At 38.8% G+C, this 18,587-nt stretch overlaps 3 protein-coding genes across 4 annotated transcripts; all 3 read left to right on the top strand.

The window, feature by feature from the left end:
• The first annotated feature begins 154 nt into the window (after positions 1-154).
• Positions 155-4,509, top strand: LOC146504409 (complement C1q-like protein 4). The gene is made up of 4 exons (XM_085184161.1): positions 155-2,966; positions 3,319-3,426; positions 3,522-3,662; positions 3,750-4,509. The coding sequence occupies exons 1-4, from the start codon at positions 2,960-2,962 to the stop codon at positions 4,172-4,174; spliced, it is 681 nt and encodes a 226-aa protein (XP_085040287.1). The 5' UTR covers positions 155-2,959; the 3' UTR covers positions 4,175-4,509.
• A 1,735-nt stretch (positions 4,510-6,244) lies between these two features.
• LOC146504408 (complement C1q tumor necrosis factor-related protein 3-like) lies at positions 6,245-7,575 on the top strand. The gene is made up of 4 exons (XM_085184158.1): positions 6,245-6,290; positions 6,382-6,495; positions 6,575-6,715; positions 6,798-7,575. Exons 1-4 carry the CDS (start codon positions 6,257-6,259, stop codon positions 7,229-7,231), a joined length of 723 nt encoding a protein of 240 aa, XP_085040284.1. The 5' UTR covers positions 6,245-6,256; the 3' UTR covers positions 7,232-7,575.
• A 4,747-nt stretch (positions 7,576-12,322) lies between these two features.
• cbln18 (cerebellin 18) lies at positions 12,323-15,338 on the top strand. Of its 2 annotated transcripts, none has more exons than XM_085184132.1 (7): positions 12,323-12,457; positions 13,792-13,891; positions 14,009-14,188; positions 14,275-14,433; positions 14,518-14,606; positions 14,706-14,786; positions 14,890-15,338. In XM_085184132.1, the coding sequence occupies exons 2-7, from the start codon at positions 13,792-13,794 to the stop codon at positions 15,016-15,018; spliced, it is 738 nt and encodes a 245-aa protein (XP_085040258.1). In that variant the 5' UTR covers positions 12,323-12,457; the 3' UTR covers positions 15,019-15,338. The 2 variants fall into 2 exon arrangements, with proteins under 2 accessions (XP_085040258.1, XP_085040257.1); XM_085184131.1 differs by lacking the exon at positions 12,323-12,457 and adding an exon at positions 12,951-13,510.
• The last annotated feature ends 3,249 nt before the right edge of the window (positions 15,339-18,587 follow it).

Raw genomic sequence — 18,587 nt, 5'->3', positions numbered from 1 at the left:
GTCTATGTAAGTAAATAAAAGATTAATAAACTTGCAACACATACCTCTGTGATCTGTTTTAGCATTTTTTTTAAGGAGTTGACTGACTGTATCTTATAGCGCATTGGGTCTATTTCTTCCTTCTTATGTGACCAAACACATAACCAATATAATGCTGATCTCTATATCTCTCTGACCTTTATGCCTAGAGCTTCCCCTCCATTCTGCACTTACAATATATTTGGTATTCCCATATTTATTTAGATCTTTCTCCACACACAGATACGAAGAGCTGAAAAGTCCTGATTTGTGTTTGGTCTGTTTAGGCTTAACTCTGGTTCTTCCTTACTGACTTGTTACTCTTCCGAAGGAAACTCTTGTGTAAGTCTTTTCTCTCTCAGTGCAGATATTCAGAAATTATCTTGCTTTGCACTAGTTAGTAATCAAACACTATTCACAGGAGAACAAGGAAGATCTCATTTTACATATTTTGGCAACAGTTTGTTGCAACCCTGCCCTGATTGGAAAAAGTTTGACACACTAAATAGATACAACAAATCCCAGCCTTCTAAGATAACAACATATGCTTTAGAATGGCACTGTTCCCATATATAAAAATATACTACAGTATTATTGGTTAAACCTGGTGATGCTAGTGTTGCAATCATTAATATGAACACAAAAGTATATTCAGTGCAAAATGACTAAGAATTGCATGTACTTGTGGACACAAAGTAAAAACACTCCCCTTTTTTGTCCCAGAGGAGAGGTGATACCTGACCTACAATGACAACAAAAGACCTGGGAGGTGCACATGTTAGCGTGCTGTTAGCAAGATTATCTGAGGTGAGACTAGATATGGTTAGAAAAAAGATGTAACTTTAGGAAACGCACCTGCTGTGAGGTAAATGTTTTGAGTTCCATATCTCACTTCTTTGCCAGCTGTCATTTTAATCTGAATTTAGACACAGAAAATGACACAAATAATACTGCCTAAGGGAAGCATGTATAATATAAACAGAACTGGTCCTAGGGCAGAACCCTGTGGAGCTCCATTATTAACCTTACTGTGAGCAGAAGGTTCCCTACTTACATGAACAAAGTGGATGGATGGATTGATGGTTGACTGATTGACTGATTAATTGATTGACAGGATGAAGGTGACTGATCTGCAGGCTAACTGTTAGGTGGCCGTAGAATCCTCAGAACATTTTCCCTGGTTTTCTGCTGTACGCTACTGACTGAGTTAAGGAAAAATATAACTGTAACTGTTACTGAAGTACAGTAGTTTTATTATTCTTAGATTCATCACAGGTCAAAGAAAGCCCAAGAAAGTCTGCAGGTGACACATGAAAAAGCATTAGGGCAGACAAGTAAAACCAATCTGCCAAAAGTAAGGTGAAAGTGAATCGTAAGTCACTGTAATGTGCTAATGCACATGATCATTATAAAGAAGAGCATTGAATTTTAAATACAGTGATTCATATCTGGAGGTAGACTGTAATTTAATGGGTTGTTTACAGTTTAAATGGGTGTTTTCATACAACATTCAGCTGTTGTAAATACTAATGAGTAATTATAATAAGTAATAAGTAATTGTAAGCTTTCATTTCAGCATAGAAAGCAATACCCCTGTTTGCTCAGTATAAAGCTATTGGAAGCAGATAATTAGCAGAGATTAACAGAAAGGCTTTAAACATGAGACACACTGTGGTTCCACTGTATTCCTACTTGTGTGCCTCTATACAGATTTCTACTGGGCGTTAAGCAGGTACGCAGTGACCACTGGCCACCCAATCAGCTCGTACAGGTTCTGTGTTGAGTCACACGGGGCTTACACGTGTCTTAATTTTTCTGCCATCAAAATCTCCACATTGGGCCCTCTTTACTGAATAGCCTGTTTTTCAGCAAAGAAAGCAAAAGCTTGTTTTTATTTTGTCTATGGCTTGCATAGACCTCTTCAAACACAATTAAACATATTTCCCTCTTTTTCAGTCTTTCTACTAAGCAAATTACAGCCACACAGTCATGGCAATTGTATCAATCATGTGATTCCAAAGCAACCAAGTATATAGTCCACAGCATATAATTATTTAAATAATTCAACAGCTTATAGTGGTGCAGCACTCTAATATTGATCCGCCCAAACAAATTGGTCTGGACTGAAATAGTTCATCAGCATAAGGTCCAGTTTTGGTTTATGTGAATGAATGAATGTCTTTTAGTTGTACTTTAACTATAGGGTTAATTAGAAAGTGATAGCATGCTAACATGGTAAGATGGTGTACATGATTAATGAAATGTTTGACAATAAATATGTTAGCATTGGCATTAGGATTTACCTCAAAGCATTGCTGTTTTCTACCTGGCTCTAACAACATGCAGATGAGCTTCCTTATAGGACTACTGGCAGTCAGAGGGTCGTGCTGATCTCAGCAGTAGCTAAATGAAATAAATCCTGCTTACTATCAGCACAGTCTTTCCTTCCAAAAAGGCAGGTTTGTTGTTTGTTGTTTGTTTTTAACCCAATCATGAACATGGAGAGTGCAAAAACAATTTTTAGTAATCTGACTAGAAAAAAAAAACTATTTCAGCTGAGCATCTCTATGAACCATGATGTCTAACGTCTTATGAGAAAACACAAGCAGAAATGAAAAATTGCTCATAGCAAAGATATGTGTGTAACATCAAACAAGGCACCCTGGAGCAGCACTCACACATAAGCTGTCTGTCAATGTGTGGATTTGAGAAAACGAGAGCCTCTAGTAATGAAAAAAAAAAGATTCATCTTGAGCTATAAAGTCACAGAGGGAAAGGGGATGAACAACAAAGAAAAAAGAGAGAGGAGGAGTCGTGTGAAAAGAGGTTACAAGGGAGGGGCTTTTAGAAAACTATATATCCATTACTTTCGTGTCATGATCAGTCAGTGCAAACTTCCACCCTTCAGAAGCATCATCATTTGCCATATATCAGCATCAACATGAGAGGTGAGACTAGATGGACGCTGTATCTACATTGACATAAGCTTTTGGAGGAAGATTTTTTAATTGCAAAGAACATTAATGGATTTAGCTCAGGTTCAAAATATTCAGACTCTAGTAGGCAAGAAATACAAAAAAAAGGACTGAAGACTGCATGTTAGAATTTTAAATTTAGGAAACTAAACCATGTGAAAATGAAAAGTATATTAGAAGAATTTTTTACATTTTGGGATGTTGAATGTCTCCAATTAAGCTCGTCAATTCCACAAATTGAAAAAAGGTAGAAAATAGTAGTGGTTTAGAGTCAGTTCAACATTTCAAAATAACAAAGATGTCTGATGCCCTTTTTTTTCTCCAGCAATTGTATTGCTGTGTCTGCTGCATGCAGCTTTCGGTCAGGACAACAAGTTTTCCTGGCTCGGACCTTCGGTGAATCCACCGCAGCAAGCCCCCGTTCAAAGCCAAGGTGAGAGGCTGTTAAATAAGAAGGTCTGCATTTATGTCTCAATATAGCTCTGCATGTTTTTACCTGAAAACCTACTCATCTGTGTGTGTATGCAGTGTGTGTTACTGACCAGGCGTCGTGCGGCTGCTGTCTAATGCAGAAACAAATTGGCAGGTTGGAGAAGTTCTTTGACATGAGCATTAACACACTGAAGGACGAGCTCATGAGCTCCAAAATGATCCTCAACAATATGAGAGGTGAGTGACATCAAGTGGCCAATAAACTAAAAGTCGAAGCTGATAGATTTCTCATTTCGCTAAGCTATTTCTTCTCTGCATTTCCAGGAAGCCGCAGCGCCTTCTCCGTCGCTCTAAACAACAGCTCAGGCATGGTCATCTATGGCCCCTTCTCCAGTGATAGCATAATTAAGTACAAACATGTCTTCATCAACTTGGGAGACGGCTACAATGTGGAGACTGGCATCTTCACCGTGCCCCGCTCCGGTGTCTACAGCCTCTCCGTCACGGTTTACAGCTCTGCTCGCGTATCCCTGAGCAACTGTGTCACTCTGCAGGTTAACAGCGAAAATGTGGCTGACGCCATTGAAAAAAGTGGTCAGGACCTTGAAGACAGCACCAGTGTTGTCGTGGCTGTGCAGCTGAACGCCGGGGACCAGCTTTCTGTCAGGCTGCACCAAGGATGCTACTTAAGCGACGACATCAACCACTACAACACTTTCACTGGTTTTCTGCTTTATGCTTCTGATTAAGTTGGCATAGTGTAGCCACTGTGTGCTTTGTACCAACGTTTGCCTAATACAGCCAAAATGTAAGCCTGCTAGATGGAAATTTTCTATGGTGACATCAGTGACTTGTTTTGTTCTTTCTGAGATTGTATGTCATTATGCTGAAGAGATGTTTCTTAAACACTCTTATGTGGATTTACCCTTGAATTACTACAGCTGTATCTTTTTTTTTAGACTGCTGAAGTGTCTTGGCTATAACTGTTATTGATTTTGATTTAGTTATAAATGTTATATTACTTGTCTGTGAAATCTGTCAAGCCTATAAAAATGATGAAATAAATCAGATCTTTAAAAACACACAGATGCCTTTGTTATAATTTTTTGATCCATTCTGTAACAAATAAAGCAAAGTTGTAACGGTGGTACTAGCATAGTGTGCTGTTCACAATTTGAGTGGAAAATAAAGGATTTATAATCATTATCTTCTTTGTGAAATAAAAAGATAAACTGAAATAAATGCTATTCCACACCAATGAAATTCCCAATAAGTCCTGTGATGGCCTAGCAACCAGCGCAGGGTGAAATCCACCTCTTGCCCAAATCAAATGATACTTGTGTACTGGCTTACTACTCCTCAAGTTCAGCACAATTTACGCACACTCTAATAGATTCGTCAAGGGTTACGTTGGGGGTATGCATGTTTGCCCAAGGATGCCTTGGAGGACCAAGAACTGATGCAATTAGTAGACAACTCACTTGAGTCTACCCTCTATCTTAAATTTGATAGGATGGATGGATGCCTTCTAAATAATGGGCAGCATGGTGGCATGGTGGTTAGCACTGCTGGCTCACACCAAGAAGGTCCTGAGTTCAATTATACCACTTTTTGTTGGGAGTTTTCATGTTCTCCTCATGTTTGCGTGGGTCCTCTTGCTTCCTCCCACAGTCCGAAGCCATGCACTTAGTGGGGATATGTTAATTGGAAAGTCTAAATTGCCCATAGGTGTGAATGTGAGTTCAAATGGTTGTCTTTGTCTATGTGTTAGCCCTGTGACAGACTGGCGACCTGTCCAGGGTATCCAGGGGTAGCTGGTCCGTACCAGCGACCCTGAAAAGGATAAGCGGAAGCGGATGGATGACTTAAAGCAAGATTTAATTGTGTCCTAAATTGCAACAAACAGTGCAGCATTAAAATATATTATTGGTGTATGTAATTCTGAATACATTCTGTAGCTAATTAAGATGCTGTTTATACAATGTAACAAATCATGTGAAACTACGAGTACTGGCAGCTTCATTTGTCACCAGGAAACTTTCATTTCACTCTAATCTACACAGATTATTTCCTAATGTAAAAATTATCACAGCACTATACTGTATAATATACACAGTATAACCCTGCAGTGTAGAACGTTGCTTCAGTCTTCCTAGTATATACATATATTCTCACGTTCAGTGAGAGACTGAGATTACCCAAAAGCACCACTGAACGACACAGGAAATCATTCCTGCCTGTGGCCATCTCCCTGTACAACTCATCCACCTAACACACTGTAAACTGCAATAGCTACACCCTTTTTTGCACATGCTCTTCTTTCTTATTCAGATATTTATTAGTAAGGGACTTCTATGTATGTATATATTGTGCTATTTCTTACTTGTTGTATTGCCTGTTTTTGTTAACTGTTTGTACTGGAGCACTGTAACCAACATAATTTCCCCTAGGGATCAATAAAGTATTCTGATTCTGATGTATGCCATGTGTATAAAGCCATAGAAAAGTAAACTAGACTATCAACCAGCACTTTACACCTTGTCTGCTAATGAGATCACACTGACACCTCTTTCCAGATGATAGATGACACCTCACCGGCATCCACAACAAAGCCTTAGAGTCAGGGTGTGTACCTGCTTCTGTGTGATTTTTAAAGCTGAGATCAAGTGGTGATGATACAGCTTTATCAGTTGCACAGGTAAAAAGGACAGGAAAAAAACCCAAGAAGGGGCGTTGTCAAAGTTGGAAGGCAATAAGGGAGGAGCGCTGTGAAAAATATATATCCATGACCCTTTTTGAGCTCATCAGTCTCTCTTATCTTTCATTCATTCATGAAGCTGCCATCATTTAGTGTCAGCATGAGAGGTGAGCCTACGTTTACACACAAAACAGGTATCTAGTAAGTAGCTCTTTCTCTTTCTTAATTGGTTTATCTCTTTCACATTTTTCTCCACAGCTCTTGTACTGCTGTGTCTGCTGAATGCAGCGTTTGCTCACAACGGATATTCCTGGGACGGACCCAACAAAGACGGCCGGATTGCTCCAGATCCCGACCCCAACGCAGGCAGTGGTGAGGAACTGTGACTGCACAAAAAGTGTGTGCTCATATATTCTCTGCTGCAAGTGTGTTAATGTGTCTTTGTGTTCAGCATGCAGCACGGACAAATTCTCCTGTGGTTGCTGCCTGATGGTGCAAGAGGTGAACAGGCTGAAGACCTACTTTAACAAGAGCATGACTGAGCTGGAGAAGGATTTCCAAAAGACAAAAGAAAGTCTCAGGGTGGTTGAAGGTAAGTGATCAATTATAAAGGACATAACAGCAAAACCAGATTTTTGCATTGCTAACACACCATCTCCCTTTTGCATTTCCAGCCAGCCGCGTTGCCTTCTCTGTCTCTCTATTCAGCAATGAGATTTTTAAGTGTTACGGTCCCTTCAGCGAAATGAACAAGGTCGTCATCTACAAAAATGCCTTCCTTAACTTGGGCGGAGCCTACAACATGAACACTGGCATCTTCACCGTTCCCTTCTCAGGCGTCTACAGCCTCGCAGTCACCATCTTCAGTGATGCAGGGTCTCCCGGCAACATGCTGGCTGCCTGTGCCAATCTGCAGGTTAACAATAAAGTGATGGCAAGAGCCAAAGAGTTTAATACCAATGACCAAGAAGATAGCGCCACCATAGTTGTGGCCATGCACCTGAAAGTTGGAGACATGGTGACTGTTACCTTAAGCAGTGGCTGCCTTCTCTGTGATGAAAGCTACTACAACACCTTCAGTGGCTTTCTGCTTTATGTTACTGAATAAGTTGGAGGATGGTTGGTTTTTATAGCAAGTTTTGCTCCACTTTTAAGGTTAGAGTCTGCTAGGTGAAATTTTCTGTATCAGTCTATTGTTTGGGGATTTTTTGAGAAAGTCCCGGTTTTAAATTCATCGTGCTTTGATTCAGCTTGTACAATCTGAAAGCTTAAACCAAGACACTATAAGAGTATCTTTGTTCTGAAAAAAACATATGTTTTCTTGTTTCAGTAATGGCCTTTAATGTGTATATACAATCAGCAGCCATGCACCTTGTAAAATTACATGAACTGTAATCAAAAGGTTTGTTTTATCTGAAGAACTGTGTGATTGTTTGGAAAATTAAACTATTGAAATACTGACGGTACTATGCTGTTTATTTTTTAGGTATTGATATTTACCACAGACCAACTTTATATTGAACTATATTTAGTAACACACATATATCAATTAAATTAAAAAAACTTTATTTACAATCTTGGTCACAGTGAGCATGAATATGAAGCCTTATTAAACCATATTACCACTCTGGTGACAGACATACATGACACATACAGTATCAATGAGATGAATGTCTTAACATTTAGTATATGGTGGATTTCAGTCCATTTTAATATACTTTATTTTATTTACTCGATAACATCAGTCAGATGCATCCAACTAATCTTTCATCAGGTACCACCTTAAACCTGATTGTATACCTGTCACCTGTTCAGGGGTTCAGAGAACGATGTTCGGGTGAAGGACTTTCACCATGTTTTTACATGTTAAATTGTACAAGTACATGCTGACCTGGGCACCTTATAGTCACTGAGTCAGCCATGGTCTGTATACCAAAGTGGTCTAGAGTCATCTGGTGATTCTTAAAGGGGGGTTTCAATTCTCACATCGGTAACAATAGTGAGACCCGAAGGCGGGTCTGAAAGAAAATGACCAACCTGATGTTAACCTGATTAGTGTCCTGTCATAAGACTTCTTTGCAAATAGTGATTTGTCCATAAAGGTGTCCATACCAACTGGTGGTAAGTTGGGGAAGGATGCTGGACACTATACAAATGTATAGTGAAGGTGCACTTGGAACATCTGGCAGAGGCCCAGTCTGTGAGATCTTTAACACCGACCTGAGGCAGAACTTCAAAAGCTGGGGCGCTGGGCATGTTGAGTGTAAATGAAATAGGTTGCACCGGAGTGGTTCGTAGCGTAGAGTGTAAAGCGGCAGGAATGAGAATTAGCCTTTCCCAGTTTGAGGACATGATTCTTAGCTGAAAAGGGGTGGCATGCCTATTCCAGGTCAGGGACGAGTTGCTGCCCCAAAATGGAGAATCCTAAATCGTAAAATATTTCAGGGTCTTATTAAAAGATCAGAGGAGAGGAGAAGACTGACGGACAGATTGCGGCTACGTCTGCAGTGATGCTGCACTACTCTGTCGTGGTAAAGAGAGACCTGGGCATAAATATGAAACTTTGATTTACTGGTTGATTTACTTCCCTATGCTCACGTATAGTCACAAGCTTTCGATAGTGACCACAACAATGGATACAAGGGTGGCTTGCCTCTTCCTCAGGGTGAAGCCTTCAGTCAATTGAAAGATGGTGAGTGTAGTGCTACTCGTGCTCAACGAACACAGCCAGCTGAGGTGGCCCACTCAAGTTTTTGGGGCATATGACAAGGATGCCTCTTGAGCGCCTCCTGGGTGAAGTGCTCTGGGAATTTCCTACTGGAAAGAGGCCTTGGGGCAAACCCAAGTCATGCTGAATAGATTATATCTGTCAAATGGCCTGGAAATGCCTCTTTGTTCCCCTGAATGAACTCAGGGAGGTGGCTGGGAAGAGGGAGGTTTGGGCTTCTCTGCTTAGGCTGCTGGTCCCACGACCAGGTTCTTGATAAGCAGGACGGAAGGATGATACCCAAGTTGAATCACAAAGACATTTAATAGACTGAATATCCACACTAGTCTTTGATAGCGTGATCAGTAGAAAAGTCATCAGTAGAATAGCCGTGACTCGTGATCAATAGGGTTTTAAAACTTGCTAAAAAATTAGGCCAAAATGCGTCTTAGGTCTAAAACTGCCTCTAGCTAGATGTTAAGAAGTTAAATTTGCTGGGCAGTTCCCATATGGAAAAGATATATATAAATCTTATAAAGTTTGTATCTGTCTTGTGTGAAACTTGTATGAAAAGCATACAAGAGTAAAAACAGATATAAGATCTATTGAAAAATTATATAATGAAACTTGTATGTTTTGGATACTTACTAAAACAATATATGAAAATAATGAGAAAGTGGCCACTTTCATGAGTAAATCATGTAAGCCTTATATGATTTACTCATGAAAGTGGCCACTTTCATGAGTTAAGTCATATAAGTTTTTACTATTTCTTTTCCATATGGGTTTTTATACATTCTGTCACAATAAGTTGAATTATTAAATCTGAAAAATAAAAGAAATGAAAACTTTTCAAAGAATTAGTAGTATTTCATTATACTTTTCAAACAAACAGCAGTGGGACCTTTTTTTTACTAGTTGTTTTACTCCAAAAGAAAGCAGTCTTTTTCTGGATGGTTTTGTTATACTGAAATGAACTCGGCTACATTTTCACACCCGTATCAAACAATCTCTGGTTTGAAATCACATCTGAGGTTATAACACTGGATGCCAGTTTTGTCCTCAGGTGCTACATGAATCATCTCGAGGACAGGAAAACAGACATAAAACACCTGAGATACCCTGGCATTGAGAAGATCCGATAAGAAGAACATGAAACTCTGCGATGAACCAGGTCAACTGATTTGAGACTCCGTACACACAGGTGGTGAACAAAAGAAAAATATAATACATTTTTCCAGGAGTACGGACATTTCTAAACGTGGTTGTCAACACATGAAAAACCTTATTATCAAATAGGGCCACGTCTTTTTGAACAAAACACCTGGTTTCAGGTTAATAACAAACAGTAGAGGTGAATGAGGATCTGCTGTACAGCAAACTCCTGTTAATGGAGCCAATGTTTTAATTTTAAATGCTTAACTTTTATGCGTAAAAAAATATCCAACTATGATTTCAATATATACACTTTGGTACAATCACGTTATTTGTAAACTTCATGCTAAGGATGATGTTGTATTAAGCACACACAGATTTGTCTATTTGCTTCCCCATATGATGGGGCAATTCATTTTTATAGCTAACAATGGGTTAGCAATTGGGCCATTTACCGTACAAAACCTTGTCAGGTAGTCACTAGTGGCCAGCTGGTTACATAGAAGTTTGGGTGTACAGAAGTCTAAGAAAATGCCTCTTGGAACCCTTTTTCGATAAACTCTCTGTAAATGATTTTATAGACACAGTCGCTAGTTTCAAGTCCTAGTGAATCAAAACTATTATTTATTTTAATAAATTGTGTTCAATTAGAGTAGCTGGGATATATCCTCAGTGCAGTCAGATCCACTGCTTATTCATCATGTCAAGTTTCAAAACACTAAGATAGTGGTGGTGAAAATGCTTAGTTCAAGGTCTATTTATAGCCCAGAGCAGCGGTCCCCAACCCCCGGGCCTCGGACCGGTACTGGTCCTTGAGTCGTTTGGTACCGGGCCGCGAGAGTTGAGGCTCAGGTGTGAAATGTATGGTTTTCAGTGTTTTTATCGGTTTTCAGCGTTATTTTGTTATCGTTTTTATCGTTAACTCAGTTTTCCTGGGTCTTTTCACGTGTGTTATGAATAAATCTTCTTTTTTTCGGTATTAAACAATGCAATACCATCTGGAAAGCAACTAATTGGCAACAGCTTAATTCTTCAGCACCACAATAACCCTACTCACATTGGCAATGCAGTAAAAGAATACTTGGATAACAGACAAAGAGTGGATTGATCTCTCCAGGGCCTGGAACTCAGCATTATTGAAGCAATGTGGAATCATCTTGACAGAGAACCAAATGAAAAGAAGCCAAGATCTAAAGGTTTGAATTTTCCTTCAAGACGTCTGGAGAGCTTTTCCTGAAGACTGCTTAAAGAAATTATAAGAACGATTGACTAGGTGGTCAAACCAAATATTAATTTTCAAGCTCAATAACTCAGATTTGCCTTATATACACTGTACTACCACTTGTGTTTGTATATTTCTATAAATAATGGTGGTCGGTTAAAAAACATGATTTTCTGCACCAAATGTTTTTGGTGCAGTTCATTCATTTATTTTCCAAGTATTTCACTTAAAACAACTTCACCATTCTACCACATGGAGAGCAGAGTTTAACCTCTGTAATGCAAAATTTCATACTCAAACAAAGTTTCTAAGTGAGATAACAAATGAAGTGTCTATGTTATCAAACTACTCCCAAATAATGGCAATCGTGATTTCTTATCTACACATAGACACATCTAGGCACATATTATAGGCCTCAACAGAATGCAATATCTTATGACAATGTCAGCTAACATATTCTCGCACAACAAAAGACTTTATTAGGCCAATTCTCTGAACCAGGTTAAAGTGTTTCCCACCTTTTTTTTATTTTATTCAAATTCGAACAAACACATTGGCCTTTGTTGAATCTATCACTGAAAATCAAGATAAAAAATGATGTTGTGAACAGCCTTCTAACTTACTGGAATACTGAACAAATATTGCTCAACAACACCAGATCATAACATTGATATGAACATCTCATATCAATGATAAACTGGGCTACTACCACTATCTGAGTTTCCAACAATACTTAAAGAGAAAGCAATCATGGGAAAGCAATACTGTATATTGTTTTTGTTAAAACAATATACAGTATCTTATCTCAGTGTTATTATATTCTCGGGGACCTGAACATTATCTACATTTTTGAGCAGCTGGCATCATTTGAACAATGGCAACCAGATACTGCTGTCCTAAAAACGAGTATTACTGTCCACACAATAAGTGCTAAAAGGTGCTGTGAGAACACTTTTTGTTCTTTTAAACTAGAGGAAAATGATCTACTGGACTGTATTACAGAGGCAATTGAGGCTGTCACCGTGGCAGGGATTGGATAGCTAGTGCTTAGCTGTCAAATGTCTACTTGTGTGTTTGTGTGTGTGTTCATGTGAAAAGGTGGAGCTACTGTCATTCACACCCTCATGGGCTGGATCACCCAAAGTGTAACAATAAGAAGCTGAATCCATCCTCTGCCATTAACTTTCTTAAATTCACAAGAACCTGACACAGGCCCAGTCCTTCAGAGCAAGAAGAGGACCAGAAAAACAGTAAGTTTTATGATTAAGTCCTTACATATACATTATAAAAATGTGAAACAAATACAAATGAAGAACGTTACATTGCTTTCGCAGGGGGATGATATATAATTAACCTTTATTTGAAACATATAAAATTTTAAAAAAAAAATACTGCTGTATGTGGGACTGAAAAAGGAAATTGTTTATATGCAGACACTAATATACATGTTATGATGATTACAGTAAGATAACCAAAATACTTAACACTCTAGCTTTCAACTACTGACTTATGGCCTTGATAAAGAGTATCACAGGTACCAGATTGATGTATATTGTCAAGGTCAAATTCATTAACTCTGCTTTCTGCTACATTTCAGTTTTACTCGTTTTAATTTAGGTTAAAAAAGCAGTCCAAAAAATTGGTATGAGTTATAAAGTCAGTCATATTTTAAAGCTAATATTGAAAAAATTTGCCAGCCAGAGTTAGGTGGAACTTTTTTGAGACAATCTTGAAATTAAAATGTATGAAACATCTAAAAATGTTGAGTTACGCCTGTGTAAGTCAAAATTTTGAAATATTAATGTGAAACTTGGACTTAGCCTAGATGACAAGAAAAACTCTTAAGAAATAAGAATCCATACACAGAGGACTAAAAATCCAAGTAGACATCTAGCCGACATAAACATTATGTTCTTAGAGTTATGTTTCTGGCTCTGTAAGTTGGGTATATACTAGCTTTAGGGGTTTTTCTGAGGAAAGCATAAGTTTTGGCATTTTTACTTGCTAGCAGCTAGCTTAATTGGCTAGGCAGATAACATAGCTCAGAGCAGGAGCCAGATTCTTTTGTTTGAGCTGCATCCGATTCTTTTTTCTTTCTTTTTTTTAAAGGTCAAAACTAAGCCTAAACCACACTAAATGTGGCTGAAAAGTAATAGCCATGTTGTACACACTCAATTAGCAAGAGATGAAACCAGCATTTTTAAGTAACACAGCACATTCGTCCTTACCATTGTTGTTTGGTGGGAATGGCTTCAAGCATTTAACTCCTCCTCAGAATGAAGATCGAAAATACACGGCTAAAGGTTAGCAAAATCTAAGTAGAATTTTCTGAGTAAACATGAACTTCTTCACTTTACACACAATACTTAAGTCGTTGTATGGTAAGGTAGGTAGCTAGTTTTAAGTAGTTCCAGCAGTTATGTTAAAAAGTTCAGTTACTCAGTTAAAAGTGTGAGAATCAGTGCTGATATGCCTGAAAATGCTTGCATTAGCTCAGCAGTGTTTAGCTTACTATCTATAAGAAAGGAGTACTTGGCCTCTCTAGTCTGATAAAATACTGGATTCTGCTTTTTTTTTTTTTCAGATGGTTGTATTACCAGCTTTGTTCCTGTTGGGGTCACTGTTTCTCTGTGATCCAGTGCAGGCCCAGTCCGACATCATCTTAATGCTGAAACAGGCAGCACGTATGTTATCCGGCCTTATTTTGTTGACAAATGCTTATATAACATTAGTTACAACTTTAGTTTGACGGCTGAAGCCATATCTGTTTGCCCTTCTTGGTGTTCCTCTGTTTTTTCCAGTTGACTGGAAGGGAGCTCTGACTTGTGAAAAATCGGACTGCAATTGCACTTTCAATCAACAGCGCGGCTGCTGCTGTGCAGCAAGCGACATGTTCCAATTAGAAGAGGATATCTTTGGAAGGATGAAATTTTTGTGGCATGACATCAGCACACTGAAAGGCAGAGTACAGTCACTCACAGGTGAACACCCTTGTTTATTAAATTCAAAGTGTTTTGAGGCCATTGACCTCTGTTGTTCAGTATTAATTCTCCCTTCTCGCTGTCAGATAACATCAAGGTTGCCTTCAAGGCCACAATGGACCCAAATATTGCCGTTACGCTTCCTGGATCAACAGAACGTTGCTTTGGTCCATTCAATATTAATATTCCAGTTCCCTTCTCCTCTGTCCTTCTCAACAGTGGCAATGGATATAACCCGTCCTTGGGTAAGACACACAGAAAAAGAAGGATTAAACTCCTATGACTCCTATGAGTTTAACTCACTAACTCTACACTCACTGTCTCTTCAGGTATCTTCACTGCCCCCTTTCCTGGTGTTTACGTCTTTTCTTTCACAACCTACTCATCTGTGGGAGAGAATGGGCGCCTCTACCATAAAGTAAACAAAGCAGATTGAAATTTCTGATATCAGATTACATTTGACTGGTCTCGCTGTATAGCAACAACAAAATGAGTTGTACCTTACTTTTCTGTGCAGGTCCAGCTTATGAAGAATGGGAAGCGTGGAGCCAGTGTGTGGGAGAACAATCGAGAGGATACGGAGGACAGCGCCACGCAGGTAAATTGGTTGCTACAAATACAGTTGTTAAATGTGAGACTGTGTCATTTTTGTACAATTTTTGAATGACAGTGAGAAACACAATTTACCATCTGTTTTTCAGGTCGTTGCACTGGAAATGCAGAGGGGCGATCAGGTCTACCTTGACCTGATGTCCGGGAGGAAACTCTGTACAAATCTTCAGTACAATGTCTTCACTGGTTACATCCTGTACCCCTACATTGCTGCCTAATACACCACCTGGAGAGCCAGGTCACTTCATCTTTCTCATTCCAGGACCTTAAATGGATTGAAATCGAAATACTAGTGTTCACCCACCAGGTATAGGTTTGTGATTTATTGTGGGGCAGGTCCCATTGTTTAAGAGCCCCTGCATTAGATTTAAACAAAAAACTACAAAGATGTTTGTTGCTATCACATAATATGCCAAGAAACACAATTTGTGCATAGTTAGAAGAAAAACAAGAAAATCACTTCTTCAAAGTTATTTCCATGATTAAGATCTAAATCTGTGTCAATAAATTATACAAAGTCTGTCTGTATAAAGATAAAGTGTGAAATTTTTGGGTTATGACATAATAAAAGCTTAGTTGACAGTGATGACGTGTGTTTAATTTCAGAACTCGTACACACTCACACAGGCATCCATGAATGGAAAAAGCAGTGAGAGGTTTTTCTGAAAAATTAGGAAGGATGACAGTGGATCATAACAATGCTGCTGCTACTGCTGATGGCATCTGGCCACGGCCCACCTTCAGTTAAACAAACACATGATGTAGGAGCAGATTACACACACATGCACGCACATGCTGTGAGAATTTGGACATACCAGTCATTCCAATAGGAAGCTTCTGTGTAGAAGCCAGAAGCACAGGGTGGTGGGTCCATGTTGTTACTTTAAAGCTGGGATGTCAAACTCATTTTACAGCATGGACCACATACAGCCCAGTTTGAGCTTAGAAAAGGGAAGTCCTCCAAACTATTTAGTTCAAGAGATATCTGAATATGAGAAAAAAGGTGCAAAAAGAGCATTTCTTATCCTACACATGAAAGAAATGCTGCTGTAGTAAATCAAAGAAATCTGTCGGCATGACCTTTTGGACTTTGATGGTAGGAAATAAATGTGTGAATGAATGTCCTCTAATTACAAAACAGAGTTTTTGTTAATTCACAGAAAATTGCTTACAACTGGAACTTTTATGTTACTTAATTGTTCATCTAATAATACGAATAACCATGAGAGAGGTTTTTATTGCTGTGAAAAGCTGTAAACTTGTGAATATACGATTAATTGTCTAAAATGTAGCTACTTCTCAGAGGAGTTTAACTTAGCACAAAGATGAACAGCTAGCCTCTTGTTTTCTTCAGTTTTGTACTCAATGCTAGAGACACAACATGTTAAGTGTTTCCTGTTTGCATCAGGATGCAGTTCCGTTATTCTATCAACACATTCTCATCCCAAAGCATAACATACTGACACTATGTGACAAATCATCGGTATGTTACTCATTCAGAAACATGAGAACCATTTGGAATGAATCTACACATGTACATTTATTTTACTTTCTCATCATGAATCGCTTTGGAAAACACAATCTAATACGACTGAGGTTAGGGATAAGGTTATGGTTAGGGTCAAGGCTGGAATCCAAGGCTGGAACGTGTGTTACTGCCGGGAGCATCATTCTATTGGACTCCATCCACAATCCATAGGGATGCAGAAGGTTACCTTTCACGTTCCTATGTGATGCCTCGGGACATGACAAATCATCGGTATGTTATGCGTTGGGAATGAGAACAGTTTCATTCTATTATCAATCTAAGGTCAAAGTTCATTTCTGACCACAGAAACAGAGATAACAGGCTCACTCATGGCATATTAAATTCCTGATAATGGTGAATATTTAAGCCAGACTGAACAAGCAGCTGCTCCTAATGAAACACATTTTATCTAAATTGTTTGCAGACTCTGAAGTGTGTGGTGTTACTGGTTTTTAGACCTTGCGATGAACACACTAACGCAAGAGGATGGATCACTAATGCTAGCTAGCTTGTTTAGGAAAGTGCTAATTAGAGACACTCAAATAAAACACTGGAATTTCTCGCACCACAACAGTACAAGCTATGTGATACTGGATTAAAATGCTCCCCTGAATCTGTCTTTACTGTGGAAGGTTTTCACTGTGAGTGAATACACAAAGTTTATCAAAGTAAAATAACGGGGACCACAACAAAAATAGCAATAACAACAAACTTAATGAAACTGCCAGATTTTAAAATCTTTAACTTTGCCAACAAAGGCAAAGTTAAAGCTTTCAATTAGGCAGATAAAAGGCCTGGAGTTGATTTGAGGTGTGGTGCTTGCATTTGGAAGATTTTGCTGTGAACCGACAGCATACGTTCAAAGGAGCTCTCGATGCAGGTGAAACAAGCTATCCTTAATCCTTAAGCTGTGAAAACTGAAAAAAGGAGTGGCAAAATCTACAGTTTGGTACATCCTGAGAAAGAAAGAAAGCACTGGTGAAGTCAACAATGCAGAAAGACCTGAGTGTCCACTGAAGACAACATTGGTGGATGATCACAGAGTCATTTCCTTGGTGATGAGAAACCCCTTAACAACATGCAACCAAGTGAACAACACTCTCCAGGAGGTAGGCGTATAGATAACCAAGTCTACCATAAAGAGAAGACTGCTTGAAAGTAAATACAGAGGGTTCACTGCAAGGTGCAAGACACTCATAAGCCTCAAGAATACAAAGGCTAGATTGGACTTTGCTAAAAGACATCTAAAAAAGCCAGCACAGTTCTGGGAAACATTCACTGGACAGATGAAATCAAGATCATCATCAGCAAGGCTCACAAACAAACAGCAACTGAAAGCCTCTGCAGTAAAGGCCTGGCAAGCATCAAAAAGGAGGAAACCCAGCATCTGGTGATGTCCATGAGTTCAAGACTTTAGGCTGTCATTGCCAGCAAAGGGTTTTCAAAGAAGCATAACAACAGTATTGAACATTTTATCTTCAGTTATTTCATTTGTCCAATTATTTTAGATCTCCTGAAATTAAGGGATTGTGTTAAAAAAAAGTGTTTTCCTCTAGCATTTATATGTGTTTGTTCAACCTGCTAAATTAAGGCTGAAAGTCTGCATTCAATTGCATCTGAGTATTTCATTCACTAATGTACAGAGCACTTTATTTTTAGTCGTTAAAGTGAGAGAAGATCCCATAACTTACTGCAGATTGGAGGTTGGAGGAAATTGTATAAATGATATATGATCTCACTTATAGTTCTTAGAAAGAAAAACAAAATATGCAAAACAACCCAAACCTCCCCCCATCAGCCTATCTCTGATTATCACTACAAACACCTTGGAGATACCAGTCAGGTAGTCGGGTCCCCATCACTTAAAGCATGCTCAAGTCTAATAAGACACAACTCTAAACCTCTATTTAAACAGGTAACATATACAGAAAAAATCCACACCCTGAAGGGTTAGGATGCAAAATTTAGCACAAGTATTTATTTTTGCTGCAGCTTAGCTTTTTACTTTGGGGTGTATGGGAACTGACTCACTTTTGGAATCAGCTTCAAGTCGTCCTTTTAAGGAACTGGGCACTGCCTACTGGGATGGCGCCAAGTACTACTGGGGCTGGGGTTTGGTACAGGGAGTATTACTCAATGAAAAGTCATTTATACAAACATAGTACTAGATATGTAAAAAATACACATGAGTTGGTACATTTTCAAAGGGTGATTCTTACACTTACATAGCACTCTTTTTTTAAGAGAAAGATTTTTGTG

Source organism: Neolamprologus multifasciatus, chromosome 14 (genome assembly GCF_963576455.1).
Source record: "Neolamprologus multifasciatus chromosome 14, fNeoMul1.2, whole genome shotgun sequence".
Lineage (NCBI taxonomy): Eukaryota > Metazoa > Chordata > Actinopteri > Cichliformes > Cichlidae > Neolamprologus > Neolamprologus multifasciatus.
Note: the sequence above shows the minus strand (reverse complement) of the source record. Positions and strands in the feature narration are given on the sequence as shown.